Below are 12,451 nucleotides of genomic sequence, written 5' to 3'. Positions count from 1 at the left end.
CAATTTATCTGAACAGCTCCCAAGAAATGGAGCTCTCTCAGTAACACCCTCCTGAAGAAGGAAATGATCAGGAACAGCAAGAAGAATCTCCAAACCACAAAGAAAACTGCTCAGAAAAGAACCAAGGACTACAGCAAACAAGTACCATTTACTGCAGGCTCTGGAACAGACATCTGAAGAGGTTTATTGGTGTGAGCAGGAATTGCAGAAATCATTTTAATGACTCCTTAAGTGTGGTAAGCATTAATCACTTCTACTTATTATTACAGACTAGTTGAAATATTTTGTATGTAAGTTGGTTTTGTTTGTTATTTTTTTTTTCTCCTGAGACTTTTTAACTTACTGACTTTGAAATCCTGGAGAACTGTCAAGCTTTAAAAGCTGCTAGGTCAAAAAAATGCATTCTTTCTATAGTTTTTATTTTGAGAGAAAAAATGCACTGTAACCACCAAGAAGTATTTTATTGGCAAAGTGCAAATAAAAGGTATTCTTGCATGGAAAATTCCTCATAATGAAAAAGTAGAAGGAAGATGCTTAGGAACACATCTGCATTTGAACAGCTTCTATCAGACAGTCCTGCTTAGCCATGGATGTGTTAGTCTGTGGGACAGACTCCACAGGAGATGTTAAACCAGATGTTTCTCAGCTCCTGAGGTCTGGATCTGTGCATCCTTTTGGGTTTGAAAACTGCTGCTGTTGTGGAGTCTGTACTCCTCACGTGCTTGTTTCCAGGAAAAAAGGAAAGAGAAAGTTCCTCTTGTAGCTGGTCTCAGACCTGCCACGCTTCTCCTTAGCAGGATTTGCTTGAGCAGTGGAAGCTGGGTGACAAAGCTAAAGCTGAAAAGCTAAAATGATGCCTTGGGATTACTCTGCTGCCCAGGCCAAGGTTGTACCTGTGATTAGTGTCTCACCAACCACCTCTTTAACCCCAAATGGAAGTTAGGTTATAAAAGGACAGTCTCATTCTAGGTTGCAATCTGGAAATGGAGCTCACAGCCTGATGCAGACACACACCACTTGTCACAACAGCATCTCACCATGAGACAGGACCTCATCTCATCCCCCCTGTTCTGTTGTGTTTGAACTCACTGGAATTTCACACAGGGGCTTTGCTGGCCTGAAGTCACATTCAGCTGCAGTTCACTGAGCTGCTGGCAATGGCTGCATCTGCTTAATCAAGATCCAGCTCAGGAGTGAATAAAAGATCACATCTGGCCACTTCTTAAAGCAATTTGAGTGTGCCACTGCATCCACTACCACAGCATTTTGCTTTGCACTGGGTGGAACTTAACTCTTTGGGGTTGACCCCCTGTATGCAGCCAAAATGACCTAGGATCTGCATAGTTAAAATACTCTTTTCCCATTCCACCTGCATGGTTGGGATCAGAGGGCTTTGTAAGGTGGAGTGGGCTGCTAAAAAGGTGCTTTGTTCTGAGGCATGGCTTTGGGATAGGAAATAAAACTACTTTTTCCCTCTCCAAGCATCAATGGGGTGAGTTTGGCCCTTTTTACTGTAGAAGGCTAGAAGCACAAAAGAAGGAGATTGACAAGATTTTAAACATGTTTTTAGCTGATTCTGGGCTACAAGATATATTATATTATATTATATTATATTATATTATATTATATTATATTATATTATTGGCCAAGGGAGTTACTGTAGCTGTCTATTTTTTATCATTACATTTTTAAAACATCCAAAGAGCAAGACACTCCTTTTTAGGAGAACAGTGAATAAACCAAAATAAACAAATTACTGTGCAGTGTGAGCAAGGGTGGTGGAAACAGGCCATTTGTGGGTATTCTGCATGTCAAGACCTATTATTTCAATTCACTGACCAGACATTCAGCTTTTTCATGTTCTGGCTGCTTATGCCTGTCTAGAGGAGATGTTCTCACTTCGTGGCAATTGCAAGAAAATGAAATTCTTTCTGCTTTAAGCAAAGAGAAGAATCAAAACAGGCAAACTGCATGAGCTGAAGATCACTCACAGGCTAGAGAGGGCAACCAAAAAGAACCCTGGACTCAGTAAACAACCTGCATTCCTGGTTAGGTGTTCACCTGGCATGCAGAGCACATCCCCTGCTCCCTAGCTGGCTGACTTTGGAAAAGCAAAAGTCAAATTCAAATGCCAGAGATCATTACCTCTGAATTAGCACATGCTGAACCTAGATCACTGGACAACTAGACAAAAAATGTTAACTACACTTTTAAAAGATATGGGAATTCTGCCCAAATAGAGCAAGGAGCTCTGGGTGGTCCAACTTTAGATATTCCCAGAATCTTCAGAGCTGGGGAAACCTAGCCAGAAGCTTGAGGCTCAGGTTCAGCCAGCTTGACTGGCTATGCTCAGTGTGACACCAGCTACACACTTACAACTGGAATCAAAAGCATTTCTTGGGCCATGTCTGGGTCTGAGTGTGCACACACACTTTAGAAAAGATGGAGTAAAAGTTATCACACCCCATAAGTTTGTCTGGGTTGGCCTTCAGGCAAGAAGGTCAATGAACCTTTTGTCATGCATTTTCTGGAATCAACAATGGGGTGCTCTAGAAGCAGGATTTAAGGATTATTAGCTGATTAACCTGGTAATGTACTTTGTGCTCTAGAAGCAGGATTTAAGGATTAACCTGGTAATGTACTTGGCTAAGCTGTCTAGAATTATTAACAGTAACACTCCCCATGCACTTTTTCTTAGCCATGGGAGGAATGGTGATGAAGCACATCTGGCTTCTTGGAGGTTGTATCACTCTTTAGTTGTTCTCAGTCCTGCTCTGCTCCATTTCCTTCTCACTGCCATCAATTTACTAGAATAATAAAATGAAAAATAGGCAAAGAAACTAAATCTGGACTTCTCAGGAGGCCAGCCATTTGAGTACAGGCACTTTTCCCACCCTGTTAATGTCACTGAGATAATAAAAAAGCTGCATTCAAACCACTGACATTCTTGGCCTGTGCTGGATAAATACAGAGAATATTTGAAGCCTTCTGGACAATGCAAATCGATTCATTTAGATGTTTCCTATTCCCCTTGAAGTCTACAAAAACCTTCTTAGAGAAAGATGCCAACGTGACAAATACATTCCAGACAGCTATTATAGAATATAGATGGACTAGGAATCATTCCAGTCCCAGAGTAATGGATTGGATAGGAACACTGATGATGACTCAAAACCTCACTGGCTGTAATGATTTGCAATCATCAGAGGCTTGGGAAAGAGGAGAGTCACTTGTGAGAGAAAAAACAGTGGGGTTTCTACCAACCCATGACCTATCTGCACAGACATGCCCTCACACAGCCACCTGCCCCCTCCCCAGCCCCTCAGAGCACAGCAGAGATGAACATGTGATGAGAGGAGTTAGTTTACCTCTGTCTGGTAGGCATCATACAGGAATCCTACTCCACTTGAATAAAACTGGCATCTTTTGTTGTACAAAGGTCTGGGTTCCTGTAAAGAGAAAAAGAGCCAAAAAAGGACTTAGTGTGGAGGAAGCATGAAGACACTTGTCCCCATGCAAGATGCTTACAGCTCTGTAGAGCTGAAGCCAGTGCAGACCCCTGGGTAAGCTGCCCACACCCCCCTGTGCTGGCTTTCTTTTCAGCCTGGCTCTCCTTAGGGTGACATTTTCCTTCCTCACTGCCACCCAACCATGTGAGCATCATTTATCTTCCTCTGTACCAGTCACCTCTTTTAAGAAGACATCACCCCTGGCATTTCACCACTCCCCTGTTTGATGTCAATAGTCCTGTTCTTTTTCCTGGTACAGTTTCTTACCTAGCACAAAAAATGACTTTGCTATTTGTCTCCAAGATATGTGACTTCCCTTTTTTAAAGGATTTCAACAATGTCCATAGTGAAAATAAAGTAAGATAGATAACACTTGAAGCATTCCACTTCCAAAATTCCACACACTTTGAACCTCCAGACAAAAAAAAGGATTAAGGAATAAATGAAAGCACAAAGGGAAAGTAACTTGCACTGTTTGGTTCTGCCTTATTTTCTGTTATGCCTCTTGGAAGAGATGTGTTTGTTGCTCCTATTTTGCAAGCAACAGGCCCTACAAGCTGAGACAAAGGCAGGACACAATGAAATATCCATGGCCAGGTGGCAGATATGTTTCTGAACTTGGTGGATAAATGGCCACTTTGAAGCCAGAAGGAGCATATCTCAGTCAGTGTCAGGACCAGAACATATTTGCCTAAGGAGGATTTGACAACTGGAGTCCTCTGTGATCAGATGTCCATCCCAAAGCACAGCGTGGGAATGACTTATGTCTTTTTTCAACCTGCTGTTACTTGCCTAGTCCTGATCTGTGCCTTCAAATGCACTCAAGTGCTCCCCAATTTCTCAGTCAGGCCAATTCCAAGAGAGGAGATGGAAACCCACTATCTGCCATGCCTTCTTTCCATGCTGACTGAGCAGCAAAGGACTCCTGAAGTTGCTAGCAGAAATCTATGCTGATTAAATTTCACTGCATTTTAAAGCTTTCTGACCCAGCCAGGAATAACTCTGAAATTGCAGAAAGATCTGTGCTACTTAAGATCACTTCTGAGTACTCTATGCTTCTAGGATAATGAAGTGTGAACTGTATAAATCTGCTGACCCAAAATACATAATCAGTTAACATGCAGAGCTAGGCAGGAATGAAGACAGGTCAATGAATAAAGCTCATTCATCAGCTTGTTTGCCTTTCTGATTACTCTGGCAAACCTAAGGAAGTTTGGACATCAGCTCCCAAGGGTTAGGGCAAGATTAGCCTCCTGCATCCCAAAACATTCATTTCTATTACACAAGTGTAAGAAAAAAATGCTTTGGTAACTCTCTTTCTCTAGGGGAAAAGCAAATACCACACAAACAGCATGTCATGTCTTGGATGAGGACAACACATGAAAGCATTAGCCATGACTTCCAGTAACAGACCTGGCTGGGAGGACTAACAGGATAGTAGTTTCTCTGCTGGCACAGCAATCATAGGATCAGCCAAAGCCTGTGCTGCCCCTATGTCAGAGAATATCATACTCCAGCTTTGGTTTCATCTGTTGCATGGTGGTGAAATGTCTTAGAAGGGGAGTTAGCAAAGGAAATGGCTTTTTCTGCCATGAGGAGCAAATCCATGAAAAAAAATGCTGTCCATTCTGGAAGATGGGCAAGTGCATGGAGCCCAAGTGGTGTTCTCAATCCTGCTGGTGAGGAGAAATGTCTTGAGGAAGGCTAGACAGATCCAGCAGATCCAGAACTGGTGTCAGCAACAAGAATTTGGCTTTTATGAGCATGAGAGCACCTTTCACGTTCAAGCACTTCTTGGAAGAGGTGGGATCCATCTGACTAATCAAGACAAAAGCATTTTTTGTCTACAGTCTAGTCAACTGGTGATGAGAGCTTCAAATGTGGAACAACAGGGGAGGAAGATGAGGAACAAGTGAGGAAGCAGTGGACCAAGGAGACAAATGAAGTGAACAGGACAAGAGAAATTCAACACAATAGGGCTAAACAAGGCCCACTTCAGGTGTGTGCACATGGAAAAGGAAGCACCCACAGAACAACACAGGGAAAGCTCTCATCCCTCTCCTGGGATACTCAGCACAGTTTGGAGTGGGTGCACACTAACACACACAGCCTGGAGAACTGATAGTTTGAGGTTTCATGCAGTGCCAAGGCTCACTGGGATCTCAGAGACATGGTAATTGGCTCACAGGGCTGGAATGCTGCCACGGATGGATGGATACAGGTTTTTTAGGAAGAGCCTGTAGGATGGTGGAAAGGGAAGTTGCCCTATGAGAGAAAGCAGCAAGAATATTTGTAAATATGTAGCAAACCAGCAAAGGTTTGGTACCATTGATTTGATCCAGACACCCACAGAACTCCTCTAAAGCACACAGCTTTTAAGCAGAGATACACTTGAGATGCCAAAAGGTTTCAGTGGTAAAAGCTTCTGTTTGAATGAGATACTCATGCCACAGAGGTGCTGTGGTCTGGCTCTACTAAGGCATTTATGTGAATAAGGCACCACAGAGACATTTAAAAGTGTTCAAAAATTATCCAGCATTCTGTCACACTGCATTAGCACCCACTGGATTTCACAGGCCTCTCAGATAAGAAAGGTAAATGAGACATACTTCAAAGCTATAAAAGTATTCCTGACACACTGCTGCTAAAATGCTTCATATTTTCATCCTCTTCACTGCAGACTGTGTATGAATATAGGATATCTACCAGTCCTTGATCCTACTTAATTCTACTGCTTATAGCAATCCTGGTACAGACAGATCTACTTTTACATACTCATTTTCTAACTAGATATGTATTCCACCTATTAACAGAGACAGATCTACTTTTACACACTCATTTTCTAAGCAGATATGTATTCCACCTATTAACAGAGACAGATCTGCTTTTACACACTCATTTTCTAAGCAGATATGTATTCCACCCATTAACAATTGCTCTAAAGTATATCACAACAATATCCTGTTTGACTAATTTGACAGCCTTTGATAGCAGGAACTTCCTCAATCACTGCTAGTGGAGGAGAACTATGCAATACCTCCCACTAATGCATTAATCTATTAATATATTAATAAATAATGCATTCCCCTTCCCTGATTTTTCAAGTAATCCTCTTTAACTGGAAAAGGGCAGATGGGAAAGAGCTGTTGGTTAGAGCTCTGCTGATAGGTGCAGAGGACAAGTAACAGTAGCCTGGCAAAAAGAGAGAATTCTGTATAAAAATGTAGTTGCAGGCTTGAGTTTATTAATTGATGTAAAAGAAAAATGGATGGGGTTTATTCCATCCTTCTGAGCACCAGAAAAAATGACTTCTCAGCTAATTAGGTATGTGTGTTTGTACACAATGGGCAGGTACAGTCAAATTGCCATCAGTCTAAGTGTAGAAAGTTTTCAGAAGTGTGAAGAAAAAAACTGGACATCCAGTAGTTCCCTTTAATGTCAATTAAATTTGAAATTTAAACAATTTTAAATTTTAATTAAACTGGAATTCCTCAGCCTTGAACTCTACAGGCTGAACTGTAACTTGCCCTGCACAGGTTTTATTTCAGTATTTTTTCTTGTATGTGTATTAGAACTTGTGAGTGATGAACATACAGCAAGAAGGGAAGGCTTTATGCCAAGGAATAGAAGATTTGGTCCAAATATAGAGGGTTTTGGTTTGGTTGGTTGGTTTCTTTTAAGAGCATATAATAAAAAAACCCCACATTCTCTTTGATGGCAGGAACATTGCAATACATTTGTGTCAGGAAAGTATTCTCTGAAGAGTATCTTTGGTGCATTTCATACAAAGTCTGTGGGGAGGAGATTGTACAGCTCTTAACTGAGGTATGGAAAGTAGATTTTTTTCTATTCCAGATTTTGTTCCCTTGGAGAACACATATATTTTCAATAACACAGGGAAAAATTCCATCTCCCTTATGTCTAAGTCCACTTGCTGAAAAATGAGATATACCATAAACTGTATTGACTGAAATTTATGCCATACTTTACAGACTCAAAACATGGCTAATAATTTATTGAAATTATATAGTGAGGGCTATTTTTTCCAATTACAGTATTTATTTAGTCTTAGCTTCCATGGCTGCATCAATAGAAGTGTAGATTAATCAGTGCCAGGGAATGTTCCCAACCCTGAAACTCGATCATCTAGCCCATTAAATAGAACTGTGCCTGGGATGGCTTTGGCCTAGGTGAACAATTGCTCTTCCAAAACAATTTCTGGGTTTGGTTTGGAAATTAGCAAGGGCCAAGAACCATTCCCAGTAAGTCATTTGGACATTGCCATGCTGCCTGTGACTCCTCAGAGACTTTAAGGACATGAGCTTCACCATGCCAGTTGGCCTGGGGACCACAGAAAGGTCCTGGGCCTATGTAGAAGATGAATATAAATAAAACTGAGGAGCCCCAAACCAAGCTAATATTTTCAGTGGGTCATTAACTTGAATTTTCTCATTTTTTTTGTTTTCTTCCTGCAACATTTTTGTAGGTCCTTTTTGTCTACAGCATAGCTGGCAATGAATAGGAGAGGAAGCTGCCAAGATTTGTCAAGTTTAATCTTAAAAGCAAACCAAAAGCTTTCAGTGCCAGCTCAGCCCTGTGTCAATAGCTGGGTGTTCTGGAGATTATCACTCCCTTCAAGATGAGGCTTTCTGCTGAGAGCAGGCCTGTAGATGCTATTAGCAGCTAGCTTTTATGCTTCTCTGGAGGGTTAGATGGAGCAGAGGTATTGGTGTCTGAGTCACAGGGACTATCTTTGAGCACATGGGAGCATGCAGACACAAGGACTTTCAGAGCAAAGACAGAAGAACCTCATGAAAGAGGGTGCCAACATATTAGGAGGCAGACTGGATCACTGGCTGGGGACCTGAGCTGCAGCTGATTGGATCCCACCCTGTACAAATAATGAGAGGAAATGCTACAGATCTTTTGTCATTCCTGCCTCAGACCAAGAGCTGTTTCCCAGTCTTTTTCCACAACATTCTCAAGGAGGTGGGTGTCTCCTGAGGAAGATCACTGCTAGGAGATCCCAGGGATTCACAGGGGTGGTTGATACAAACATCTTTCTGCTTTTGCTCCTAAACAACAACAAAAAGGTGGATATTTATATTGGAATGAACAGCTTCAGGATTGGCTGTGACAAGAGGGGTGTTAAGGAACACCCAAGTCTAAGGTACAGGTCAGTATCCTCAATCAAAACCATCTTACACCTCTGTTTGCTCCCCAGCCTTGCAATTCCCACATAAAGCCCACCATTATACCTTCTGGAATCAGAAACAAGGGTGAGTTTTGACAGCTATTTTGGGCTTTGGCTCATTGGCAGCTAAGCAGGCAATTCAGTTTTCAGTTTGCCATCTCTGGAGCAGGAGAGGCTTTCAGAAAACTATTTATCTTGTGCAATTTCACTATTTTAAGAAAAGAGCAGAAATATTAACACCCCTCAACTCTCCAATTCCACATTTTCAAATGTTGAACCTACATCAACTGATGGCAAAGAAAATAAACTAATTACAATAACCATTGAAAACTGGCTAGATTCTTATGGACTTTTACCTTCTCTTGTGCTTGTTGAAGACTCTTTAACCTCCTGGTAGACCAACAGAATACCTTGCTCATAATTCATGGAGGTTCAAGAGAGGCTTCTCTCTCTTCAGTGTCAGGGCTTGCTCTTAGAGGAGTGCTGGGCATCAGCTCCTGGCCTTTGCTGCACTGGGTTGAGCAGATGCACTCTTTGTCAGTGCCAGGGATGCTGAAGGGGCTGGGACCTGAACCAGCCAGTGGATCTCCACCTCTCTCATTCACTAAGAAACCCAAAACACACAATAAATTGGCTGTAGGCATTTGGCTGACAGCAATCTGGAATGCTGTGGTTACTACAAAAGCCCAGGTTTTTAAAAACTATGGCCCTGAAAGGAAGTCCAGATGCTGGAAAATAAAGTCCTGAACACTACAGAGAGATGCCTGAAAGACAGGAATCATTAAAAAAAAAAATCTGAATTGTATTCAAAATTAAAGAAGTTGGGAAGTGCAGTTATGGGAAGAAAATGAACTTACTGGTGATTTGGCAGTGTTAAGTTTACTGTTGGACTTGATGGTCTTAAAGGTCTTTTCTAACCTAAATGTTTCTATGATAATTCCTACCTGCTTCACATTCTGCCCACGCACCAAGACAGAATTTTCTAGAGTTATTTATAGCTTTTATTTCATTTCCACCAAGCTCATCATCACTTCTGAATCCGAACGGCAGTTTATTTTTATTTACTCCATCACGTGGGCCTCCAACTCTTTCCATTTCTGCATGGCAGCAGCTTTTCTCCCCTGTGATACCAGTGTTTGTTTCCTACTTCTTCTGTGTCTTGTGCTCTTGAGAGCATCACCTCGACTAAGACCACAGAAAATCCTGGGCTGCCAGGGAGTGCACAGTGTGTTCCTACATTTATTTCCCCTCCCTTAAAACTCAGGGGTTCCCAAATATACAGTTGAACAAAGCCTCCAGAATGATGTAGTGAGACAGAGATGAGATGCTTCTGTCTATGCCATACTCCTACTGCAACTCCAGCACATGAGTGATCCCCTGGTGCAAATAACAGGTTCACAGTTTTGTCTGAGTGATCAGGAGGCAGGCAGGATGGTATTTGAGAGTTCCACACCAGACTCTTGTCAGCACTTACCCTTTTTTGGGCTTCTCCATCTGCCCTGCATGACCTTAACTTAGGAGCTAATCTTCTTCCAGAAATGTTTAGGATTTCTATTTAATTTGAAATACTGGATGCTACAGAGTCCACTTCTCTTGATGTCTGGGAGCAGCACACATTCATTTCAGGTCTTTCAGACCAGCAGGGACTCAGAGTACTGGTACACTGCCATGGTTGAAAAACACATACATGGATCCACCTCACGTTCTATTTCCCAATTCATTTTTTTTCCTGTTTAAAATATTTTGTAGGGGTAGCCTCAGTCTCACTCTCCTTTTTGGAGGGAAGATTTCCAGTCTAGTAGTACTGCTAGAGTCTAATGAAAATCCTAGAGATGCTGGAGCTGTCCCATTGCTAGATGATGTGGGCAGCCAGGTCTGTCCTCAGAAGGATATAGTTCTATCAGGAGAGGTTAAATCCTCTTCAAATAGTTTTTTTTTTCTTTCAATGACTTTTGGCCACACTCTCCCTGACATGAAGGTGGGAGGAGAGGCTCGTCAGCCTTCACCAGCATATGCCATGCAGTGGGACAAGCAGAAGAAATGGGAGCTGACCCCCTGAACATCTCCCTGGTGGTGCAGCAGCCCTGGTGGCTTTGGCTGCTGCAGGTGTAGGTGGTGGCAGGGAGAGGTGTGTGCAGAGCTGCTGAGTGACAAGGTGCCTGTCTGCCCAGGGCTGCTGCAAACCAGTGTGTCATCAGAGGCTTTGGCTGTACTGAGGAGCTGGGGCCACACAAGGCTCCAGCAAGGAAGCTCACTCCTGCCTTAACACCCCAGACTTCTGGCAAATCCAAGGCTGGCACTGGAATATGACTGCTTTTCTTCAGTCAGGTTTTGGTAGCAAGTGTCCCTGAGGATGAGGCTGGAGAGCTTCCCATGATACCTGCAACAGCTTATTTTTTTTGTAGTTAAAAACTCAGATTTACCACTGGCTTTTGCACAAGTTCCTAATGATGCAATTAGCTGATATTATCCAAGGCTGTAATTTTAGTTATTGCTTGATGCAGTTAGATATTTAATTGCTTATTACAGTTGATTACTTGCATTGATTACATTATCTTAATTATAGAGTTTGTTATAAGAACTGATTACTCTGTCTTGATTATAATGATGTTGTGCCATGCAAGTAATTAACTTTTCTACAAGAATGCAAGAACTGTTTATTCTGTTTCTGGTAATGCAACTTAAATACATGAAATACAACCCACCTCCTCCCTTTTGCCTTAGTACTATCACAATATGTAAGAAATATATGTATTTAAGCATGCTACTGCAAGAAATGTCATTTTGCAGCACACTAACCTTTACAAATCTGAAATACTGAATATCCTGCTGACTGAAATGTAGAGGGTTTGTGTTTATAATATGCACTTTTGGATTTATTTTACATTAAAGAGGATGAAAAGAGGCTCCATTAGTTGCATCTAGTCGAGCAACATATATATTGAATATCTACAGATAAAAATAAAATGCTGGAGGCTTAATTAATGTTGCAGTGTTAGTTTGAATTTTCAGGGCATGGCACATCACTGACAAGGACCTTGAAATAGCCTCATTATAATCTAAGTAAGATAAGAGCAAATTTATATATGAGTTTTTTATGTTAGGTATTGAGCAGAAAACACACAGCAAGTAGGTGTCTGTGCTCAGCAATTTGCCATCAAAGCTCCCAGTCACCCCTGTAAAGGGCAGACCCCCACTGACACACACCACAGCACACTAGAGCCCAGGCTGACAGGGCTTGTCCAAACAGGAGGGGCTGCAGGACTAGGACCCAAAATATATGAGAGTAAAAAAACCCATGAGAAAGTCCCAAAGCAGAATGGAAGAACATGAGTTATAAATAACTAGTGAAATGATTCTTTCATACCCTGATTGCTCAGGTAGAAGCTTTTCCCCATTCCACTGACCTGTCATTTTGAAGCTCACAAGAGCAAAGATGTTCAAATACATGGTATGCACTCTTCCAGAGACAGAAAAAAGCCACTGCTGGCTGGGAGGGTGGAGAAAACTGCACTGAGGTGTATACACAAGGAAATTCTACACAGGTTTCAGTAAAAAAATTAAAATATAATAACTATGATGTTTTAGAAACATACTTCTTCAAACCTGGAGTTCCTCATTGAAGACTAAATAAATACATGACAAGTGTGAACCTTCATAACCCAGCAATGCTGGTGCAACACGTTTTAATAAGCTCTTAATAGAGTCAGAAACAATTGTAAATCAAAATTTTGTGGAGTAGCTGGGA

General features: G+C 41.7%; 1 protein-coding gene across 1 annotated transcript in view; it reads right to left on the bottom strand.

Annotated features, from left to right (window-relative positions):
• The window catches only part of TMEM255B (transmembrane protein 255B), a gene marked incomplete at its 5' end in the record, with an annotated part of 49,692 nt that overhangs the window by 11,545 nt on the left and 25,696 nt on the right, over positions 1 to 12,451 (bottom strand). Inside the window, one exon of the mRNA XM_008943019.1 lies at positions 3,369 to 3,449. Coding sequence (XP_008941267.1) covers positions 3,369 to 3,449 — 81 coding nt within the window. The remainder of the gene's footprint in view (positions 1 to 3,368; positions 3,450 to 12,451) is intronic.

The sequence above is a fragment of the Merops nubicus genome, unplaced genomic scaffold (genome assembly GCF_000691845.1).
Source record: "Merops nubicus isolate BGI_N331 unplaced genomic scaffold, ASM69184v1 scaffold14046, whole genome shotgun sequence".
Lineage (NCBI taxonomy): Eukaryota > Metazoa > Chordata > Aves > Coraciiformes > Meropidae > Merops > Merops nubicus.
This window is presented reverse-complemented; position numbering and strand designations above follow the sequence as displayed.